Source organism: Fonsecaea monophora, assembly GCF_001642475.1.
Source record: "Fonsecaea monophora strain CBS 269.37 chromosome Unknown Scaff185, whole genome shotgun sequence".
Lineage (NCBI taxonomy): Eukaryota > Fungi > Ascomycota > Eurotiomycetes > Chaetothyriales > Herpotrichiellaceae > Fonsecaea > Fonsecaea monophora.
This window is the reverse complement of record NW_019174116.1, coordinates 11,560-34,234: the sequence shown is the minus strand read 5'-3', so window position 1 is coordinate 34,234 and position 22,675 is coordinate 11,560. Positions and strand designations below refer to the sequence as shown.

Genomic DNA, 22,675 nt, shown 5'->3' with positions numbered 1-22,675 from the left:
CCCTTACCCCCCCCCCCAACAACCCTAGCTACTACTATTGCCAAACCGACGCGGTGTGTGTGTGTCCTTGCCCTCAGCGGCTACGCTCGCGCAGATTCATCCATGGGCGGATGGGTCCTCCCGCTCCAGAGGCACCGAGATTTTGTCCCATCTGTTGTGAATCAGGTCTGCCGTTTTGGCTTGGTGGAAGAACTGACAGAGACCTGTCGTTCGCGGGCGTCCTAGACAGATAAATCAGCGAGTGAGAAGAAATCCAGATTCTCCGAAATTTACATGAGTTTCTCGGCCTTGCGTCTGTGGTTGTTGTACCAATTCTGGCGGATCGCCTGCAATCGGTCCTGAATAGCCATTCTCTTGATGTAACTGTTGTCGCCACCAGCACGGAAAATGTTCCTCTCGACACCTTTGTTCCACACCAGCTGTACCACTTGTTCGATCTCTGGCTCGGGGATCAGTCCCCACGGCGTTTTGATGTTGGCCCATTTCGACTGCGGGTGTTCGTTGCGCCAAATACGTTGAGCATCTCGACAGATTTGCTTGAATTTCAAAAAGTCTTGGTTGCTGAGGCCAAGCTCCCTCTTGATCCTTTGGGGTTTAATCGTACGACCCATATCGATGTGTTTGGCACCTGTCGAATTGAGTGCGTGAAGGAGGAGGAGGACAGAATGGCTCGGGGGGTCAGCGCCCGGGAATGAATGAATGGCCCCCCCAAGTTCAGGATCGGACTTTTGGTGTATAAGTGGGAATGAATAAATACCTCGACTGATTGATGAGGCTGGGAAGTCTATCGAGCGCAGGCACCAGCGGATTTTATCTTGTGTGCCGCAGTTGGAAGTGATTCGGCCAACCTTCCCGATCAGGTTTGGGGCAGCATGGCGTTCAGTCAGGCAGACATGCGGACGAAGTGACCATCTGGGGAGGGGGACCTGCGCCCTAACTGGTTCGGTGGGCAGGGGACCCCTGCACAGCTTAACGCAAGGCAACTTGCGTCTCACCCAATGGTCCTCGGCCTCTATGCAAGTAGTAATCAGGCGTCAAGGGGAGCGGTGTAGGGAAGACGGAGCGAAGCAATGCAAAGAAACAAGATTGGGAGTTCCGCCTCTGTTACACAAGGATGGAGGGAGAGGATTGGTGATATCCCTTGCAGAGGTGGGTATTGGACAAAAGTGTAGTACGATAGAAAAGATCCAATGATAACAAAACATACCGGGATGGATGAATTCGTATTTCGCTGCCTGCGTGCGTGTGTAGTCTTGGAATCAATGGTAGCTCAGCCTATTGTTCAACGAACGGCTCCGTCAGTCCATTTCCCAGCTTTTCCAGATAGGCATTGCCCCCATATCGATGATAACCATATCTTCTCCATCCCACCGGCCAAAGAAAACTTCACACGCACAACCCAAAACCGTTGTGTTCCTGTTCTCTTCTGGTGAATCGGGTTGTGCGACGAGGTTAGATGGAAATTGCCCTCCCAAGTCGAATGGATTTCCTGGACCGAGACCTGCCCGACCTGCTTTGCTCTGACTCCCAAGTCGAATAGATTGGATTCCCCCCAACAGCTCGTACCTGGTGGTTGACGCGGGAAGGGGTCATTTCTCAGTTGGGTGAGAGTACCGGATACGCCGAAATTTCGAGTCGAATAGAAAGAAACATTGTAGGTCTTAGGTCTCCTCCACAGAACTGCAACAACGGGGACCGAATTTTGATTGTGAGATGTGGGATGTCATTTAAGTCGCAGGAGATTCCCGTCCTGATTTTTTTCCTGCAGGATCGGTCTTCTCAAGCCGTCGTCTTTTCGCGGGAGGTGCAGGTTCCACGTCGGACTGCCTGCGCCCCTCCGAAGCGGTCGACAAGGCTATGGACAAGGAGGACAAGGCTGTGGACACTTCTTCCAAAAAGGTAGAGGGGTCCTTTATCTCTGTACTCTGGTGTTTACCCGACCTTTCTGGCGAGTTGGGAGGGGGCGGAGGGGCCTGCGCGTCTCGGGGAGGTGTCTCCATATCGTCGGCGAACCGGAAGTGGTGGTGAATAAGGCGCCTTGTTGTCGTTCTGCCAACTCACTTGCCCAAACAATGGCTGCTGCAGATACGAGAACTAAGAGCGAGGACGATCAGCCAGAATAAAGATACCAAAAATTAAAAAATGACAACGGCCTTGACTTTGGCAAACCCTTACCTGTGGTGATTTTCGCTCTGGGAGGACTTGCCCTCCCTTCACAATCCGGGTACACGGGAAGAGCCTTCGACTGGAGTCGGCTGGGAAGGGTTAAACGACGATTCCGTTGATCTGTGAATCACGTCGTCGGCTGGCCCAGAGATCAACTCGAAGAAATTGCGGGTGAAGGGATATCGCCTTTCTCGTGCTTTCGAAAGCCCCGTGGCTGTAGGTCCCGAGACATGCTCTCAAGAAAACACTCGTTCGTGATGAGACCTCGCGAGGATGGATGCCAGAATTCTACCCATTAAGCTTGTTCATGATACTTTCTAGTGGTCTGCTAGGCTATGGTCTGCTAGACTAAAGACCTCACACTGAGGTGCTAGCTAAGCTTCCTCGCGTGAGGTAGCAGAAAGAAATGTCCCCCTAATGAAACCACCACCACCGGACTCCAGGAGATCCATCGTCACAAACTGCCACCGATTCTCCCAAAGGAAAAAGAAAGAACGCTCGGTCCCCACCCAAGGTACGGTTGAGATCGTACAGCCTAACCGACGTGCTTTGAATATCTCGTTGCTTTGGCTCCTCGTCAAAAAATCAATGGCCTGCCATGCCGCATGAGCACCATTACACCTGACACTCCACACTGCTCGCCCAGGGCACGGTACAGCGCACCACGTAACCCGGGCTTTTCACCCTCGATCGTCACTCGTGTGTGCAACATGATTCTGCGAAGCTTAGTGGCGTGATGATACGGCCACCAAATCAGATCAACCCCCGTCGGTGTCAGAGGATTGTAGTTCTTTTCCAGTGTGAGGTTCTTGTTGATCACCAACTCGAGGTCCCGAACGTGACTCGTGAGGACCGCCAGCTCCCAGGTGCCATCAAACAGCGGACAGATAGAGACTACCCCGGGAGGGATTGGAAATGGCCAATCTCTCGATGCGTCCTCATTTGGCCCTGGCTGTCGTTGTCCCGGCACCTCGTCTCTCCAACACCGGACAAATTGGTACTTGCGGCTGATCTGAAAGGGGAACGTCAGCATCACTGAGCTATACGGAAGACGGAACAGGGTCCAAACCACGCTTTGTTGACCCATGCTTGACTGCTGAGCGGGCACGGTGCTCTCTGCGGCTCTGGATTTCTGTTTGACATCAGGCTCTTGTTTGACGCCAGGCTCTTCCTTGACATGAGGCTCTTGTTTGACATCAGGCTCTTGTTTCACCTCAGGCTCATCCTTGACATGAGGCTCCTGTTTGATATCAGGCTCTTCCTTGACATGAGGCTCTTGTTTGACACCAGGCTCTTGTTTCACCTGGGGCTCCTCCTTGACATGAGGCTCCTGTTTGATATCAGGCTCTTGCTTGACACCAGGCTCTTGTTTCACCTCAGGCTCCTCCTTGACATGAGGCTCCTGTTTGATATCAGGCTCTTCCTTGACATCAGGCTCTTGTTCGATATCAGGCTCTTGTTTCACATCAGGCTCCTGTTTCACCTCAGGCTCTTGTTTCACCTCAGGCTCTTGCTTCACCTCAGGCTCTTGCTTGACATCAGGCGTCGTTGGCTGGCTGGACGGAAGAGGCTCCTCTATGGTGACAATGACGTTTGGGTAGGGAGTCCACTCGATAATCGATCTGAGTGACATTGTTTCGGCGTCGGAACATGCAATACACGGCGAAGACAGTTGAGGTGCAGGTTGAATGGTGCCACGAGACACGAAAGTGAATGCAGGTCACCTGGTCAAAAAACAACCGTAGTAATGACTGTGCACAGTATATGTTGGGGGCCAAATCTCAAAAGTAAACGGGGAATACATTCAGTCTTTAAAGAAGTTTGACAGTGGCTGGCGGGTCGAGCCGCTCCTTCCCCTTGACTTTTAAACCTACTGTGGCAGCTGTGGCCAGGTGTCTGGGTGGCACGCCAAGAAAAACAACCCACATTCCTCGAATCAGCATCATAAGAGCCGGAAATTCGGAAATACCGACGCTCGGACTCTCACATACCACCCAGACGAATCAGACCGTGGCTGGGAGGTCAATCTCCTCGTGGAATTCGTGGAAAATATTTCCAAGGGGTTGAACACGATGGACGACATGATGGACGACATGATGGACAAACACTGACCCCGTGATCCTCGGGTGCAAGGATCAACAACATCTGCATATGCAAATTCAGTCAATCGTCTCCCTACTCAAGTCGGGTAATGAGAAGGATCCGTCGTATCAGACGTTGCTGAGTTCTCTGTTGCAATAACTTTCCGAGACCTTCGAAGATAGTGCAAATATCGTATAAAAAAAGAGTTTTTGCCTGCTTGTAATTGATCCAGATCTGTGTCGAAGTCTTGGTGAAGCTCTCCACCTCAGTATGCACTTGTTTTTTGTGAGGGTTCGGAGAGAGCTCTGCAGCTGGCTAGCCAGCCCAGTAACAAGGGAGGGTAAATGTGAAGAGAGAGGAAGAAGGAAGAATACTGCCTCTCCCTCTCTTTATATCGTACGCCCCTTTGTAAGGGGTACCCATTGGCTTACCCCTTCTCAATTTACCTTCCTCTTTCGTACACGCCATCCATCCCTTGCGTGAGTTCTCCTTGTACCTTGTCTCTCTTACGTACGGTGTCTCAGTTGTTAGGATTCGCCCTGGCGCTGTCTGTTTCGTCCAATCAGGAGGTGGCGTTTAGTCTTGGCGCTGGTCCACCACAGCCGAGCCTTCTCCTGGGTTCAACCCATCGCGTTTTCCGGCCGTTGGAACGACGTCGTGGACGAACACTGAGCCCGTGATCCCGGCACCTGAGGATGGATATGCAAATTCAGTCAATCGTCTCCCTGCTCAAGTCGGGTAATGAGGAGGATCCGTCGTATCAGACGTTGCTGAGTTCTCTATTGCAATAACTTTCCGAGACCTTCGAAGATGGTGCAAATATCGTATAAAAATGGGCAAAGCCCTCGCAGCCTGCGTAGGAGTGCCCAAGGGTACAATATTTAGGGGCGAACAGGTATCGCTGGGGCACGCATGCTGGCCGCATGCTTCTCGCATACTTTTCGCCTGCGTCTCGCATGCGCCTAGTAAAACCACGCGATTCGCATACGAAACGCATGCATTCCGCACTGTTGTGGCAAGCGTTCCGCATGCGAATCGCACTAGTCGGGGGGGGGGTGAAGCTGACGACACCAGCAAAACATACATGCTTATATAATCGCCTACCGTACTCTGTGGTGGCCCCCCCCCCCCCCTCTTCCAACCTCCAAAATGTTTGGTGTTGGGGCCGGTTCGTTAGAACTAAGCATTCTCCTGGGGTTAACCCATCACATACAGACAGAATCTAGAAAGAGAGCGGTTTGAGGCGAGGATCGAAGAGCTTGACAAGGGGAAATCTCAGTTGATGCTGGTTCACACCATCAGGAACGAACGAACTAGCTAACTAACGCCGCAGATCATATCCGTCAAGCTTTGGGACGGCGAGGAAATTACCAACAGGCTAGTAAAGGGAATGGTATTCGTGGATAATAGCATTGACTTTTCTCACATCATTCCCGCAGGAGTCACGATCGGGTGAAAGGTACCAGCACTGACTGTCACCATGTCGACGAAGCGTCCATCACCATCACAAAGGCCTTCAATGTCGTCGTCGCCCACCTCCAAGAGTGGGACGTGCGCGTCCACCTCGTGTACATAAGCCGTCCTCGCGAGCATGTCAAACAACCCTCCACGTCCAGCTTGTCGTAGAAATTCCCCCCTCAGATTCTCGATTTCGCCCATCAATCTCGTATGCAACTCCATGTTGAGTCGTTCGAACCTGCGGGCGGTTAGCAACGGGTGGCCACAATCGATCGAAGAAAGACTGACTCTGCACTCGCGGAAACTTCAATTCCGTTCAAGTTGGGCCACTTGACAGGGAAAAGGAACATGGCAAGCGGTCCAAACTTTTCGATGATGTCGAGCCATCGCCGTCCTCTTCTAATGTAATCGTGCAGAGACCTTTTCGCCGCATTCCATTCGTCTGCCCCACGGATAGCGGTATTGATCAGGCCATCCCTTTGAAGCTGGGCGTCATCTGGAAACGGAATGCTCCAATACTGTTCGATCAAAGCCTTGTACGCATTGGTTTCCGCCCATGGCCGTCGGCTTCGGGCGGTAGCGTAGTTGAAGAGTCCGGCCAATTGAGCGATCCCCATCCGCCCGAGATAGCAATTGAGGTGTTGTGTCTTGTCAAGACCCTTGATCGCTTCCAGCACTTGACGTGGGTTCGTGCCGAAGACGGGTGAAATTTTCGATTGAGGAGCACATAGCCAATAACGACAGGCATCCCTCAACTCTTGGAAAGCACGCCCTCCCCCAACCGACGACGCCCATAAACCAATATAGTTATGGCGCCACTGTCTTGGGTTCTGCAGGCCCAGTTGTAGCCTCTTGTTTTGGGAGGCGTGTGGATCTTCCTGGCTCTCCTTTCTCTTCAGTGTCCGGATAGGTGCACCAGGCGTGTTTCCAGATGGGGAGGAATCAATCGAAAGGTTGGTGGTCAAAGAGCTCCCGCAGGGTGACGCTGGGTTCGGGGGGACAGCCCTCGGGGGGCCCCCGCAAAGTAAGTCTGGGATCGAAACAACGGCCCTTGAAGCCCGGTGCCCAGAGGAGCCCGATGTGTCGGATGGCGCTGGGTTTGCGTCTTGAGTAGAGGTAGACCTCGAGGGTGGGCACGGTACGCTCGCGTCGGGACGTTCTTCGTGGTCGCTATCCCGAGCCACAGCCGCATCATTCGGCTTTTCGGCCCGCGAAAGCCTAACAGCATCGATGTCAGAACTTTGTCTTGGACTGTCCACAGCGGACACGCGGGCATCATCAACCTCATGGAGGTCTCCCGCCTTGTGTTTGAGTTGCTCGGTATCTGCCATCATCAGGGTTGACGAGACTGCAAAGGTGCGATGTTGTAAGGGGTGAGGGGTGATTGACGAATTAATAGGCAGTCAACCACGAGTCAGGCCGGCCATCTTGGCATTCGTGTAGTGTTGTCGACCCATGTAGGGTCGGTCGCACGAAGACCAAGGGTTGATTCCTGATTGTAGCAGTTGACAGGGGGCCAACCGGGAGCTATTCAAGTGCCCAGGTCACTAGCGCTACTACACCTTCGGTGAGGTGTAAGCGCCCCCAATCTATGCCAAACCACAGAGGAGCATCCGCCCCCAGTGGTCCCCGAAAATGGTTTTCACTTTGACACACATTGTATTGTAATGAAATTATGCGCATAGTATTGCAAGCTGTGCCTGGATCTTGTTTGTCTGCTGGCTGAGAGCTGGTTTCATCGAAGATTATACCATCATCAACCAGGCGGACGATCCATATGCGCATACGGATTTACCCTGGCTCCAGCCATCATGGCTTCCACGCCTGGCAATTGTAGCGGCCGAGTAGGTAAACTTGGAATAAAGCTCCCCGAAGAGGGTTCTTCCTCTCCAGCAAGTTCTTCCATGTCCCATTTTCCCATCTGCCAGTGCATCTGTTCCACAATCTGCCACGGCCTATTCAAGTCTCGACCGATATCCTCCCAAAATGCCTGCTTCTTCCTACAATGGACCGAGTCAGGGTCTGTTGTGAACTGTGAAACCTAGATAGCCCAGGGACTTGACATACCGTGCATACGCCTTTGCGAGCTGAAGGTTCAGCCCTTCATCCCCCAGCAGGTCTTTACCGAAGAGATAGTTCTGGGCGCGCAGCCGGCAACTCCTGCCGCTTCGACCAGGCATTTCAGCCGCAACCGCATCCCATGTCCAACCATTATTGCGGAGGTTGAGGATTTTGTCATCCTCCTCTTTCGACCATTGGATCTTGCGCTTGTTGGGCGACGTGGGGGGCGATGTGAGGGGCGACGTGGGTGGCGAGGCCTTGGATTCTTCATCATCATCCAGCAGGTCCTGTTGGTCCTGCTTGGTGAGATATTCGGCGCGCAGCCTGCAACTTTCGTGAGATCGACCAGGCATTTGGTCCGCAATCGCCTCCCATGACCAACCATTTTTGCGGAGGTTGATGAGTTTTTCATCCTCCTCTTCCGACCACTTGACCCTGCGGTCGTTCCGCGAGACATTAAATGCTTCAACATCCATCAACTCTTTAATGTTGAGATAGTTCTGGGCGCGCAGCCTGCAACTTTGGAGAGATCGACCGGGCATTGCCTCCGCAATCTCGCCCCATCTCAAACCATTATTGCGGAGGTGGAGTATTTTTTCATCCTCCTCTTTCGACCACTTGTTCTTGCCTGGCCTGGGCGACGTGGGCGAAGCGGGTGACGAGGCCTCGATTTCCTCGTTAGGAGAAGGGATTGACCTGCGGTCCATCTTCAGGAATTGAGGGCTGGAGTGGATGTATATGTAGTTGCGGACACTCAAGTGTTGTCGTCTGGTGTTCTGCGCCGGACTGTATATGGTCTTTGCAGAGCTGGCCAATTTGCTGCCGACTTGGTGGTTTGAACTGGATGACTAGATTGTAAGTGAAATAACTTGATTGATGAGGCACGGATATATATATATATATGGCGCGCCTGCAGAATTTGTTGTTGTCGCAGGGGGAAATTGAATTCTTCGGCTAAACTTCCCGATCGAGATTAGGGCCAGTAAGGGGTTTCGTGAAGCTCCTCACGTCGGCCAGAAGTTGTTCGAGTCAACCGACAAGAATCAGTCCCACAGGTAGATGCCAGGGAAAACGAATGCTTCTGTGAGGGTTTGGAAAGAGTTCTGTAACCAGCTAGCCAATCTGTAATAAATCTGAGGAGATAGGAAGAAGGACGAACACCCGCTCGCTCTGCTCTCCTTATATCGTACGCTCCTCTGTAAGGGATAGCCATTGTCTTCCCCTTTCTCCCTTTTCCTTCCTCTTCCGTACACGCCCTACATTTCTCCTTACACCTTTGTTTCGCTCCCTTGCCTTTCCTTACGTACGGTGTCTCAGTTGCTACCGTGCGTGTCTCGGAGGTGGCGTTAGTCCTGGCGTTAGTCTTGGCGCTGGTTCGTGAGAGCCGAGCCTTCTCCTGGGTTCAACCCATCACAGTTTCAATAAGCGAGATTGTTTTCACAACTACCACGTCACATTGGGGACCTCTGTGGTGGATAGCTGGGGGTGGGGGCCCCGGTGGTTTTAAATAGGGCTTGTTAGCCAAAGCTACGGGTATGCTGATCTGCTGCCGAAGATACACCGGTGAATGTCCAGGGGTTCGGGCTGAGATGGTTGTCCCCACGTTTTAGTGTCGAGAAGAGTGTTTAATTGTGTGGCCGGAAAGTGGACTTACACCCGCAATTATGTGTTTCTCATATACTTCTAACGGGTCCGGGCCAGTCCTCTACGGCAGACAAGGAGGTTAGTGAATTCCACCAACGCAGAATGCGACACCCGGACGATGATGATGTTTGGAAAGGAAGTCCGAACTACATGCGGGGATTTTGCCCACTTGCGCTAACGCCACAAGTTGCAAAGAGTCAGAGTCCGCTAAAGACTTGTAACGAGCTGAGAACGTTGAATTGGCAGCAAATGCCATGCTGGGTGAGGGTAGGTCAGGGTATTTCTAGGTCCCTCGCTTACAGATCACAGGTATATGGCTTCGCATAGATGGATGTACCGTGATTGACGTGCATTTCTACCCGCAGCCAACAAAGAAACAACCAAAGTAACAATCCAGGCGAAGACCGAAACAATCCCCGAAATATCATTCGCGTACATAGATATACCCTGCTTGACGTGCAATTCTGCCCGCAGCTAACAATAAGCTGTCACGCCTTCAACCACCTCTCCTCTCACTCGCTTCGAAAGGGGTGCGATTCACAGATAAGGGCTGAGGCTGCAGCCGTGTTGCCTGCCGATGCCCGCTCCTGCCTCTTACTCTACGACATGCTCGACTCATGCACTCTCTCAACCCTACGAGCTTCGTGGGTCTCCGGAGAGGCGCAGGCCAGCGAGGTACAGTAGGTCCGCAAAAGTCACCGGACACTAGGCCCTTGACACCTACACCACTAAATAGATACAGATAATTCAATTGATTATTTCTTAACTACCATCGCTCCGTTTATTGTTTAGTTATTATAGAGATGCCTTCGAGACGCGAATATTCTGATTTTACGCGCGGAACAGTATATAGCCTTCATTTAGCTGGGAAATCTATACGCGAAATCGCGAGTCCTATAAACATCCTGAAATTAATAGTCTTAGATATCCTACGGAATCCATAACTAGATAAGAACGCTCGTACAGGAAGACCTAAAAAGATATCTAAGCGTTTAGAGAGACTTATTCTACGTACTGTAAAGTTCTTACCGAAGATCTCCTACGTTAAGCTAAGAAAAAGGCTTTAACTTAATGTATCTAATAATACTATTTTACGCTTACTTAGAGATAATAATATCAAGAAATAGCTAGCGAAAAAGCGTCCTAGACTTATAGAAGAACGTACTAAGTAACGCTTTAAATAGGTAATAGCCTATAAAGACTGGACGTAGGAGGATTAGCTTAAAGTTATCTAGAGCGACGAATACTCTATTTAACGCGGTAGTAGTAATAAGCGAGAATGAGTCTTTTAAACGCCCCAGGAGAAGTAGGATAAGGATAAGATTACTAAGAAAGGCATGACTAAAGACGTCTTAATCATAATCTAGATAGCGATCTTTAGCGAAGGCGAATCGTCCGATACCTATATTCTTTCGCGTAACTAGGAGTCAGCGAAAATAGGCTACTTAGCTAATTCCTATATCTATGTCAGGAACGGCCTACATAGATAGGCAGAGGGTAGCGATAGGTACAGGTAGGTATAGGTATTCCTTGATAGTATATCTTAACTGAAACTCAAAGCATGAGGGAAGGAAGCTTCCCTCAGGCGGTGAGCATACGGTGCTTAATTAATAGGGGGTTGTCACGTGTAAGTTATGCTTGGCGGTTCGTGACACGTGGAGCCGATGAGCCTGGGTCAGATTTCCCTCCATGCACGGATGAACTGGGTAGAGATGCACACGTTGCTAGCTGCTAGTAACAGCCACCCCGCTGCAAGAGTTCCTGTATCTATGCGTAAAACGGACACTGCAGGCTCTCAAAACCAAAGGTGCGGCGGTGGCGACGACGACGACGACGACGACGACGACGACCGATGAGGGGGAAGGTTACAGGGCCATGGGCCTGTAGATCTTGTCGAGTAACATCTTGTACTTTGAGTCGAACGCCCTCTCCCTCCTACCCCTCTCCAACTTCTGTTTCAGGTAGGGGTGTTGCCGAATTAGGAAATACCCAGACGTTTTTGTGACCCGACAAACAATGTTCTGGATTTCCGAAGATGGGAAAAAGGTCAGCCTGACGTGTGACATGTAGCCTTGCTTAGTTATCAAGTACGGTCGACCATCAAGTGCAGTCTTTAGGTGCCGGGAGCCCTACTGTAGGACTCACGCGTCGCGCTGTTCTTGCTGCAGAACGGGCGGCTAACAACAGTCGAGCAGTGCGACGAGGCGCTGCACTAGTTGTGCGGCCAGGTGGATCTACAAGTACAGCGGCAAGCCCCCAAACCCGTATCTGCTCGCGTCCGCCAACTCGCGATACGGCCAAGCCACGGTCTACACGAATATGGCCGTGATCGAGGCTGCCAACCACCCGTCGGACAGCAACTTCAAGAAGAGCTTATACGAGCCCATGGAGCTGATCGAGTGCCACCACTGGTACCTGGGGCTACTCTACGACAACAACGTGCTGTCCACCGGGACCAGCGCGGGCAACGAGAGCCCTGAGCTCAGGAACAGGTATCCCAACGCGTAGCACTGTGGGTTTGTCGGCACAGTCTTCACCCCGCAGTCGAAGGGGGCCAGGAGGGTGAGGCTGCTGATGCACGGGTTCTCGATCAGGGTCTGCACAACCAGAACCATCGAGTTGGCGCAGATGCTCATGCCCGTCTTCACATACGCGTACGGGTCGTGGATCCTCAGGTGCATGGGGTTCACGTCCATGATCACCGATGACGAGTTGTACAGCATTCTGAGGCTGTGGAGGAACATGAACGAGACCAACATTCCGACCGTGCACGTGTTCGAGGAGGTGCACGTGGTCTCGATCTCGATCGCGATCGCCAGCGGGACGTTGATCAGACCCGTGAGGATGTTGGTGAACAACCGCCAGATCGTAGGCGAGGGCCCGTTTGTGGACTCGATGTGCGTCTACCGCTCGGACACAATGAGGTTCATCAGCAAGCTGTTCCCCGACCCCACGATCGAGCCTGAGCAGTTCGTCTGGACCATAGCCAAGTGCATCGACTACAACATGTACACGATGGAGCCCCGGGCCAGCCTCGCGGTCCAGATGTTGTGCAGTCCATAAACAAGTTCCCGATCAGGGGTGACGCCACGATGGTGTCGCTGGGCGAGTCTGAGCCCCTCGTCAAGACCGACGTCCTGGACGCGATCATGTACGCACAGACGCCCGAGGACAGGGTCCTGTTTCCGGACAAGAACATCGTGACGGCCTTCGTCAACCGCTCGCTCAACACCGAGGACGCGTTCCCGGGAGCCGCAGTCGAGCCCGGGAAGGGTGTTGTTCGACGAGCACTAGTGGAAGCCCACGGTTCTGGTTCTGGTCGTGAAGATCTTCATGAACAGGAACGGAGGCTGGAACGTAGAGGTGCACATCTACGCTAAGGAGCTCATGATCGGCGACAAGTTGGCAACCCGGTACGGCCTCAAGTTCACGTGCGGGGAGATGGTTGTGTTGATGGACACGGAGACGAGCGAGAAATTCAGGCCTAATCTACTCATCAGTACAAAGAACCTTAATAAGGGGCTCGGTGGGCAGGTTCGACACATGAGCGCGTGCATGAGCCTCTTCGAGAGCATCGCCTACTTCAGGGCCCTGAAGATGCCGGTAGGCAAGACCGTCTACACGCGTACGGCCGAGCTCAAGACCGAGCCCAAGCTCAGGAGCGCTTACCTCATCATCGACAGGCAGAAGATGGCACCCAGTGGAGTTCGAGGACAGCGACAGGAGGATGAGGACGTTGAAGTGCAAATACGGGATCTCGCGCGTCCTCCAGCTCAGGCACTTGCCCATGCTCAAGCAGCACTACCCGTCCACGGCCATCCACTGGGCCACTGTCCTAAGTGGGAGGTATAGGTCGGGCACACCTAGGCTTGGGGAGAGAAGAGCTGCTCGTGGTGATGATGCAGTACATGCCCGTCTACGCGACCGTGGCCGTCGTCAGCTCCAACAAGTCAGTCGTGACCGTGTGCTTGTTGTGCAGGGCGATCCGGTACTTCTGTGACTGCCCTCTCTCGAAACCACCTACGGCCTTAGTTGCGGTCAGGTACTCAGTCACGAAGATGAACAGGTACGCCACCGTAGGGATGCTTAACGACCAGACTAAGCCTGCCACGATGTTGAGGTACCTGACTAGTACATGAGTACGGCTCTGGACACGATTGCTGCGGTACTCGAGTCCACGTTCGTCTACAGCTCGGGATATGCGTCCCTGATCTTGTGCAGGCCAGTGACCATGTTCTCGAATAGAACCGGCTCTACATGCGTCGACTTACCGAAAACCAACCTCACAATCATCTTTGTATGGCCGCTCCTAGTCGCCACCCTGATCATGTTCATGGTCGTGGGCGGCATTCCGACGCCGTCCCTGGGCATGTAGTCGTGGATGTACCCACATCCGAACGTGCTGATGCTCATGCTCCTTAGCGTATTGATGGCCCTAGTATGGTACGGGGTGCTGGAGGGGGACACCGCTAGGGTTCCCGTCACCTACGTCCCCGTCACTACGTCCCTTATGTCGGTGGACGTCTCGAACATTCCCGTGTAGTACGATAAGTTACCGTTCCGGCTCCAGGTTGTACTCACCTACCTGGATATACTCGTGTTGGTGTCGTACGTCATGATCTTCAAGTTCCACATGGACCTGGTGATGAACTTGATGTTGGATCTCGGGGTCGATCGCGATGTAAGGGAGGTTACTGGTCTTCATCTCGTTCATCTCCTGGAGCCTACCCGCGCTGAAGACGACGATGATCTTCCTGCTGACAGACGCGTTGGTCTAGGCCATCTCGTACACCCTCGCCCTCATGCAGAACAACATGTATTTGACGTCATACAGTATCATGTTCATGCTAACGTCTGTAGCGCGCTCATGAAGGCCCTTCTGACCATGTCTACCCTGTTAGGTATCTTCTTCACCACCCTCACCACTAGGTTCGAGATGATGACCTCGTCCATATCCGTATGTACAGGCACCACCTGACCATACATCTGTTCGAGTTCATGTACAGGTAGCCATTCGTGTACAGTAACTCGATCGTGGGCCTCTTCGGTCGCAAGGTCCTGAAGCTGGTCGCGCACACCAACCCGTTGTTGGGAATGGTCGTGAGTACATGCTTAGGCATCTTTGAGCGGTCGGTCCGGCCGCCCCTCACGATCATAGGTGGCATCTCGAACATGGTGGTTGGCGTGGAGACGTAGCTCCTCGACTGCGGGACATGGATGCCGTTCCTGGCCAGGGTGTCGAGGTAGACCAAGTTCCCGTTCCCTGTCATCTCCGCCACTATAACGTCAGGTGTATTCCTCATCTTACACAAGTACATAGACGACTTTTACAACGCTGCACCTGATGGATGGTGAGGTTCTGGTCGCCTAGCGTCACGACGTACCCAAACATGTAGTAGAAGACGTATGTACGCCTTCATGCCGTTAGCCTTGATCATGTTCGTGCCCTTGCGCGGCCTCAGATCTCTGACGTAGATCACGTCGTGGTCTACCCTCCTGACCTCGTTCATGAACCACTTGTCGATTTAGCGCCCCAACGTCTGCTCGGACCCAACCACGTCCATGAACATGTACATGACCGACCTCAGGTGCATGTACGTAACCCCCTTCTGCAACTCGATCCCAGACGAGTAGAATACAGTGGCCTCGCACTTGTACTTCCTCGCGATCATCTACGTGGAGATGTCGTCGATCCTGGTCGAGACGTTGAGCTCGGTCATGGTGGTGATGTACTCTAGCCTCATGATCTCGCCTACGACCGTGTACTCGTACAAGCCCGCCAACCTGATGCCAGGGACGGCCTCCTGTACGCAGATGGCGATCTTCGCGGTCATCTCTCTGTTAGACTTCGTCCTCAGCTTCGCGGTCTTGCTCGAGACCCCGTCCGGTAACCAGCTGCAGCTAATGTCCTGTATCTCGATCCTGAACAAGTCGCCGAACATCCCCTCGCTCATGGTCATGTACATGATCTCGGAGATGTAGCGGTTCATCCTCAGCTCTACCTCCACCATTAGGTTCGTCAAGATGGTCTTGATCACCGCTGTGTTGGTTTACGGGAGTGGAATCTTGCTCATTAATATGTTATCGTTGTTCCTCATGAGGCTATACGCGGCCGCCATCTTGGTGTTGATGTTCTTTACGCTCTCGTGGACGGGCTTGCACCTGTAGACGACCGGCTCCGGGGGCTTGTCCAACCCTAATTTCACATGCACGTACCTGGCCGTAGCCGTGTTCTTGTCCTCATCGCAGATAGGGTAGATGTTCGGGGAGGTATCCATCTTTGAGCTGCTGTATTGCCCCACGGCCACAGAGTACTGCGCACAAGAGTAGGCCTGCGGAGACGCGTAGGTAGTGGTCGAGCTACTTATCGGAGCAGGACGATGTCGAGGGTATAGATGACGATGATGAACATGGATATCAACTCAGCATCACCAACACCATCAACACTAAGATCCTGCTCTAGCATGTCCGACAAGTTCCGCGCTCTCGCCGCTCGCGATGACCATGATAATGACCGTGTAGAAGGCCACCAACGTGGTGACTATGGTCATCTCGACCATGTTGGTGATCCTGTTAATGATGGTGGAGGTGCTATTAGTGGCCCTCAGATGGTGATGATGAGGCGACTTAAGTACACGAGGTGACCGTCAAGCGCAACATGCCCGTGTACAAGAACATTAACGACAGGCTGGTCTCGCTCTCCCAGGGAAACCGCTTCTACTTCTGCTTCTCGTGCGGAAGGATGCCTATGGTCACGTACGTCCTCAGCTACTCATTTACGTTCCTGAACAAGGCGATGGCCATGTACAGGTCCGCGCTCGTGATGACAGCCTATACCGCTTACAACAAGCTGCACGAGTCCGTGAACAGGATCAGGCGCATCAACAAGCTCATGACCGCGTTCAAGAAGATCAATATGTCCACAAATGTAGTGAAGAATATGTACGTGTACGATATCGCCTACTTCATCGCGAAGGGGGATCTAGATGTTTTGATCAGCGGAGACTCGGTCGTGTACATCCACCTCGACACATTAGCGAACTACATGACGTTTAACTACATCATCACGAACACCGATGTCTCCGTGAAGAACATTGTATACAGGGGGCAAGTTGTCATACTACACGCGTCCGGCGCCTTCTTTTAGGTCACGATCCACCGCACGACGATCTCTACAACTAAAAACACGTACATGTTCTGCGTTTGTGCTGGTACCACGACTGGGACCGAGGTCCGGGAGCGTGGTAGAGAGAATGAAGGGTATCGTGTACATCGTTGCGCAGATGTCCGAGTTCACCTATGACACCATGGGCGAGTACTTAAACATGTGTACGGCCACGACCGGATACAAGCTCCAGCTCATCACCGCGTACGTGGCCGCTTCGCGAATCAGAACGAGAGTGTGGCTAAGCCATCCTAGGTGGAACGCGCATACGTACCTCACCATGGACACGACGATGTACAAGAGTCGGATTAAGAACCCGAGACCGTTCAACGTCAGGTGCATGATCAAGGATGGGAACATCACCTCTAGGGTGCCGTTCATCGTGAAGTACGTGTAGACTACTATCAGGACCGAGAACTTAGAGGTATATAAGGTCGAGCTCGAGGATGCGAAGATGACTAGGGACTGTAAGGGGCACATGAACAAGAGCGCGAAGACAGATACCTACTCGATCCCGTATGACTTCGTGAGGGCCAATAAGATAATGTCCTTAGAAGCTAGCATAATGAACTAGGTGGTCATCACTAGGGATAAGAGCATGTCAGACATGTTGACGTTCTACTTTAACAGGTTCGCGAACAAGAACGGCATCTTACGTAAGTAGTGTACGGGTGCAGGCCCACCAACACGGGCAGGTCGGTAGTGTCGCGCAGCAGCATGTCTAGGGACGCGAATTTCTACGATAGGGTCGTCAGACTACCGATCGGGATCATGTAGAGGGCTAAGTTCATGTATGTGTCCGAGGATGGAAAGTGCTATATGTGTAAGTTATAGGCTAGCGACGTCTTCGTAGTCTAGAGGTGCCCGTCCTAGCCCTAACAGTGCGTTACTAATGATAGTCCAGCCAGCCACCACTTATATCCACTCGACTAGGGTCCTGCTTGAGAGCTACGATAAGACTAATGCCAGCTTCGACGGCGACGAGATCTAGATGCTCGCACCCATGACACTTGCCAGGATTAGAGACATTTACTACCGCTGGTAAAAGTACTGGCACGTGAATAGGGTACCCACTGTCTCCATCCAGGTGGATGAGTGTACGATGAGGAACAGCATGCTGGAGAAACCTAACCCTGCGATACTAACTATGATGACGTTCAAGGAGATGTCTAAGTGACTGGACAGGAAGATGTACGAGACCATAATGTTGAAGCCGAAGTCGTGGAGGGGCATGTATAAGGTCATGATCAACAAGAGATACTGGAAGACAAGCGTGACTAGGTTCGAGAACAGGATCACGAACACCATCATGTAGAGGCATGGGTTAGCGGGGCCGTACAGGTTCATGAGGATGGGCATGATGCTTAGTACGTGGGCAAATCTATACTAGGACATGGTCGTGATAGACTACCCGAAGGTGTCCAGCCTCCCGCTCGTGAAGTTTAAGGTAGTCACTAATAAGCCCGCGTACTTGATCGCGATGATAAAGCTAACTAGGATCATGTAATAGTAGGCAATCGATACATCGAAGTACGGCGGCTTGCTCTTGACTAAGCCCGCGGCGATCAACACGCTCCTCTCCATGTCCGACTACTACTACGAGCTCGTGGTGTCGACCATCAACCTAGGCATCAGGCTAGTCAAGAGGGTCAGCAGCGGCGGGTCGATGTCCGTTAGTATCAACCTGCACACGATAGCGAACTCAGTCAACCCTAGGGACATGATCACGAGGGCGAAGTACGCCATCAGCATGGTCTAGGAGATCGACGGGGTTTCGTTAACGAACGTAGAGAGGATGATATTCGCCTTCTTCTTGTCGTTTCTGAGCATCATCGTGAGCGCGAGCATGAACTAGAACACGGTTGAGTTGGTGAAGGAGCTGGGGTTAGACTAGTGTACCTCGGTCACATACTCGTACGTGAGGTAGAATAAAGACGTGATCAGGAACCTAGAAACAACCGATTTCATCAACATGAGGACGGACATCAGCTCGGTCTTAGGCTCGATCCTAATTGGTAATATAAGCCTATTAGTATCGAGGCTGGATGTCAGGAACGGCCTACAAAGATAGGCAGAGGGTAGCGATAGGTACAGGTAGGTATAGGTATTCCTTAATAGTATATCTTAACTAAAACTTAAAGTATGGGGAAGGAAGCTTCCCTTAGGCGGTGAGCATGCGGTGCTTAGATAATAAGGTGCTGTTACGTACGAGTTACACTTGGCGGTTAGTGATAACCTTAACTGAACATGTTAAACCTTAATTCAACGTGTAGAACCTTAACTAAACATGTTAAACCTTATCTCAACGTATTAAACCTTAACTAAACATGTTAAACCTTAACTTAACGTATTAAACCTTAACTAAACATATTAAACCTTAACTTTACGTGTAGAACCTTAACTAAATATGTTAAACCTTAATTCAACGTGTAGAACCTTAACTAAACATGTTAAACCTAAACTGAACATGTTAAACCTTAACTCAACGTATAGAACCTTAATTCAACATGTATGTACAGTACCCTAGTTAAAATATACTTCTACAATATGCGTCTACACCATGATTCTTCCATCTCCTAGATCTTCAGGTACTACTAAACTAGGACGAGGGTCTTAGCTAGATGTATTAAATCATACAATAGTAGGCATAGTGTTAGGGATAATGGCTATTATATAGTATTAATAACGTAGTGTAAAGAGTCCGAAGTATGTTGATTTATAACTTAATTAATCACTATCCTTAACTCCTTTTCAAGTTGTTTATTAGGATTACTTAGTACATTAATCCTTATTGAAAAGATTACAGAAAAAGAAACCTTACACCTAGTATTAGAGATCTAGCTAATTAGTGTCTACAAGTGTCTACCTGTACATTATACCGGCAAATCCTACTAATTACGTTTCACCCCGTAGACTCTCCCATTATAACACTACTTATTTCTTCAATCACTTTAATGTTAGGGATGGCCTTATATGTAACCCAGGGTGAGGTAACTAAGGGAAGGTCTACCGAGGGGGTAGTCTAACGCTGTAGTATGTATACTAGAGAGAGATTAGAGGTCACGAGGGTACGTAACCCCTAGAAAGGGAAAGTAGAATGTTAGTATACTAGTATACTATTAATACAGTAACATTCTAGTAGAGCCTAGAAATTACTATATTAGGATATACCTTATAAGTATATAGCTACGCTTATTACTCTTTTATAGTTATACTCTCTCGTAGCTAACTTATAACATCTACTTTACTATACTATTCTAAAGCTATATAACTACTTATACCTTACGTACTCTCGACCTAGCTTATATAATAAAGGAACTATAACTAAGGAAGCCTAACCCCGTTAGGCCATATAGTAAGCAGCTCTGACATTTAACTTCGCTTAATCTCTCTATAATTACTCTTATAATATTAAATAGTAATAGCGATTCTAAGTTTATATATACTATAGTTTATAGACTTTATATAGCTAGAAAATTATAGTAAGAGATTACTAATATCGTTTAACTACCTTATAGTTTAGTCTAGTATACTCTTAGCTATCTTAAGTTATATAGTTGTTAACGCCTAAGTAGACCTCAAAAAATATTTAACATGTTAAATATCGTGGCCTACGCGCCTTAGGTAGTGGACTACCTGTGAGGGTTTGGAAAGAGTTCTGTAACTAGCTAGCCAACCTAGTAATAAGGAGGATAAATCTGAGGAGAGAGAAGGAGGAATAATGTCCCCTCCTTCTCTCCTTATATCGTACGCTCCTCCGCAAGGGATACTCAATGTCTTCCCCTTTCTCCCTTGTCCTTCCTCTTTCGTACACGCCTTACGTTTCCCTTGCCTTTTGTCTCTCTTCCTTACCTTCCCTTGCGTACGGTGTCTCAGCTTGCCAGGATTCGGTATCCCTTGTACGGTACGTGCCTCGTCTAATCAGGAAGCTGCCCTTTTGCCTGTACAATGTACAGGTAAATTTAGCCAATCAGGAGGTGGCGTTAGTCCTGTCGTTAGTCTTGGCGCTGGTTCGTCAGAACCGAGCCTCCTTCTGGGTTCAACCCATCACACTACCCTATATAAGGCTAGCTTTCCTATATAAGGCTAAGGGTACATAAGCCTTATCTTTTATGGTATTACTATAACTATTAGTTAGACTCCTTTATCTTAGAATTTATATTATAACTACACCCTTAATAGTGATTACGTTCCTATTGTAGGTTACACTATGATAATAAAGCGAAGAATCGTCCGTAATATAAAGAGATCTCTTAGATGTTCATATTAATAGTTAATAAATAATAACAATCTTAACATCTTAATCGACATCGATTAAAGAGTAATACGTAATTATAGATTATACTACTAGATAGCTAAAAATAGATATAAACTAATTAAGTAATATACTTATAAACGCGTTAAGTTAGCCTTAGTATTATCAGACTAGTTAGCTAACTGGAGGGTAAATGTGTATACTATGAGATTAATAATGATAGATAACTAGCCTATAGATAGAGATGTCAACGCTTAAAGAGGCTTTAAGGTTGACAGGTACGACCCCTCTTACTATATACATACGGTAAGCCAGCTACTTAGCTAGCGGCCTAACTCCTTAGTTAGTGGCCTAGGCCGAGTGTCCAGTATTACGTAGGTATTCGTGATAAGTATCTAAAGATTAAACTTAGGAATAGTTATAAGTTATTTAGTTAGATAAGTATTTAATACTCTATAGTAGTAGGTTTACGCGTAAATAGCTACTTAATATACTAGAATAGAAGTAGTAAAAGGATTTTATTATACCTTAAGGTAAGTATAGGGCCTCTTAATTATAATCTAGATAGTAATCTAGGGTCTTAAGGTATCTAGTATCTATCTTCTTAAGCGAGACTAGAAGGGTAAAAAGATAGGCTTTTCGGTAAATTCCTATCTCTAGTGTCACGGCCTACGCGCCTCAGGTCTGGGGTACCCCGCACAAGGCTGGATTCCCCACACGAGGCTGAGCGCGCACAACTTAATCTTTCGCGCCATCGCCGCAACCACTAGTTAGATTCCTTCGTCTCAGAATTCATATCATAATTGCACCCTTAATAGCGATCTCTCCTGTTTAAGGCTGCGCCGTGATACTTTCTAAGACCTGTAATTAACCGGCTTCGACGCGCCGTAGTAGAGACTTCGTGGAACTTACATGCGATCGCATCAAACTAAGAACCATTAAGTCTACTCATCTAAGACGCGTCTAAGCCTAATAAACTTCAGTCCTGACTGCCTTAGAGCTCCGGTAAGAGATCATATCAAATCCAGTGATCTAAGACCAGTTAAGACTTACCCTTCTCTACTACTTTACCATAAGGAATTACCTAGCCTCGACGTAGCTCTAAACTTATGACTTGATTCCGCATGCGATTATATTAAACCGGTTTTCACTATCACACTAAGGATCACAATCAAGGCCTGACTTTCCTTCCCTATATCTCTCCTTCCCCTTACCCTCTCTATTCGTCACTTAGAAGTAACGCTGATTACTATGTATTTAAACCTAAGTAACGGCGGACGGAATCCTTACAACCTGAGGCGTAACCGGTAACCTTCTCGGCTAGGTCCCGGAGACGATAGAGATGACGATCTTCTGAACCTCGACCGTCTCTTCGTAAGAGATCCTCCTAAACCCGAACCTGATCCTCCTACTTAGCAGTCTTTATAGACGGCTAGACGTTCGGAAACTTAATAATCGTTCCAGCTCCCGACGTAACCCTCGATTCGGCGCTCTATCGAGAACCTATAGGGAACAGCCCCTATACGTCATCCGATGTTAGTTACGAATACCGCGAATCCACTCTCTCGGGTCGCTTCCTTAATGCCTAGCGCCTGGAGTTCGTCCCCCCTTTAACCTCCTCCTCGTCGCTCTTAACCTTCTAGTACTACTACCTCGGATACTGAAACTCGAGCTCGGCCCGGCGAAAGAAATGTATAGGATGAAGGACTACGAGAGCCTCGCCTATAAGAAATTTAAGAATAAGAACGCGAATATACTATCATACCTAAAGATGAATAAGAGAACGAGGTATAAGGATAACCCTAGTCTACGGGACTGGTAGCGAACGTACCCCAGGACCTTAA

The 22,675-nt window shown here is 49.9% G+C and overlaps 10 protein-coding genes across 10 annotated transcripts; 3 read left to right on the top strand and 7 right to left on the bottom strand.

Annotated features, from left to right (window-relative positions):
* Positions 1 to 269: 269 nt before the first annotated feature.
* On the bottom strand, positions 270 to 611 carry AYO21_11816 (hypothetical protein; the record flags this gene model as incomplete). Its single annotated transcript, XM_022661699.1, has 1 exon — positions 270 to 611. One exon carries the CDS (start codon positions 609 to 611, stop codon positions 270 to 272), a length of 342 nt encoding a protein of 113 aa, XP_022506000.1.
* A 2,132-nt stretch (positions 612 to 2,743) lies between these two features.
* Positions 2,744 to 3,799, bottom strand: AYO21_11815 (hypothetical protein; the record flags this gene model as incomplete). The annotated part of the gene is made up of 1 exon (XM_022661698.1): positions 2,744 to 3,799. One exon carries the CDS (start codon positions 3,797 to 3,799, stop codon positions 2,744 to 2,746), a length of 1,056 nt encoding a protein of 351 aa, XP_022505999.1.
* Positions 3,800 to 5,670: 1,871 nt separating this feature from the next.
* Positions 5,671 to 7,037, bottom strand: AYO21_11814 (hypothetical protein; the record flags this gene model as incomplete). The annotated part of the gene is made up of 2 exons (XM_022661697.1): positions 5,671 to 5,944; positions 5,995 to 7,037. 2 exons carry the CDS (start codon positions 7,035 to 7,037, stop codon positions 5,671 to 5,673), a joined length of 1,317 nt encoding a protein of 438 aa, XP_022505998.1.
* A 425-nt stretch (positions 7,038 to 7,462) lies between these two features.
* Positions 7,463 to 8,474, bottom strand: AYO21_11813 (hypothetical protein; the record flags this gene model as incomplete). The annotated part of the gene is made up of 2 exons (XM_022661696.1): positions 7,463 to 7,706; positions 7,774 to 8,474. The coding sequence occupies 2 exons, from the start codon at positions 8,472 to 8,474 to the stop codon at positions 7,463 to 7,465; spliced, it is 945 nt and encodes a 314-aa protein (XP_022505997.1).
* A 3,256-nt stretch (positions 8,475 to 11,730) lies between these two features.
* On the top strand, positions 11,731 to 12,474 carry AYO21_11812 (hypothetical protein; the record flags this gene model as incomplete). The annotated part of the gene is made up of 2 exons (XM_022661695.1): positions 11,731 to 11,915; positions 12,006 to 12,474. The coding sequence occupies 2 exons, from the start codon at positions 11,731 to 11,733 to the stop codon at positions 12,472 to 12,474; spliced, it is 654 nt and encodes a 217-aa protein (XP_022505996.1).
* Positions 12,475 to 12,503: 29 nt separating this feature from the next.
* Positions 12,504 to 13,263, top strand: AYO21_11811 (RuvB-like helicase 1; the record flags this gene model as incomplete). The annotated part of the gene is made up of 2 exons (XM_022661694.1): positions 12,504 to 12,689; positions 12,739 to 13,263. 2 exons carry the CDS (start codon positions 12,504 to 12,506, stop codon positions 13,261 to 13,263), a joined length of 711 nt encoding a protein of 236 aa, XP_022505995.1.
* Positions 13,264 to 13,327: 64 nt separating this feature from the next.
* AYO21_11810 (hypothetical protein) lies at positions 13,328 to 14,921 on the bottom strand (the record flags this gene model as incomplete). The annotated part of the gene is made up of 5 exons (XM_022661693.1): positions 13,328 to 13,623; positions 13,683 to 13,896; positions 13,997 to 14,185; positions 14,391 to 14,714; positions 14,796 to 14,921. 5 exons carry the CDS (start codon positions 14,919 to 14,921, stop codon positions 13,328 to 13,330), a joined length of 1,149 nt encoding a protein of 382 aa, XP_022505994.1.
* Positions 14,922 to 15,083: 162 nt separating this feature from the next.
* Positions 15,084 to 15,422, bottom strand: AYO21_11809 (hypothetical protein; the record flags this gene model as incomplete). The annotated part of the gene is made up of 1 exon (XM_022661692.1): positions 15,084 to 15,422. One exon carries the CDS (start codon positions 15,420 to 15,422, stop codon positions 15,084 to 15,086), a length of 339 nt encoding a protein of 112 aa, XP_022505993.1.
* Positions 15,423 to 15,461: 39 nt separating this feature from the next.
* AYO21_11808 (hypothetical protein) lies at positions 15,462 to 15,971 on the bottom strand (the record flags this gene model as incomplete). The annotated part of the gene is made up of 2 exons (XM_022661691.1): positions 15,462 to 15,743; positions 15,885 to 15,971. The coding sequence occupies 2 exons, from the start codon at positions 15,969 to 15,971 to the stop codon at positions 15,462 to 15,464; spliced, it is 369 nt and encodes a 122-aa protein (XP_022505992.1).
* Positions 15,972 to 16,069: 98 nt separating this feature from the next.
* AYO21_11807 (hypothetical protein) lies at positions 16,070 to 22,420 on the top strand (the record flags this gene model as incomplete). The annotated part of the gene is made up of 7 exons (XM_022661690.1): positions 16,070 to 16,507; positions 16,559 to 16,642; positions 16,695 to 16,780; positions 16,832 to 16,963; positions 17,039 to 17,102; positions 17,151 to 17,232; positions 22,296 to 22,420. The coding sequence occupies 7 exons, from the start codon at positions 16,070 to 16,072 to the stop codon at positions 22,418 to 22,420; spliced, it is 1,011 nt and encodes a 336-aa protein (XP_022505991.1).
* Between the last annotated feature and the right edge of the window lie 255 nt (positions 22,421 to 22,675).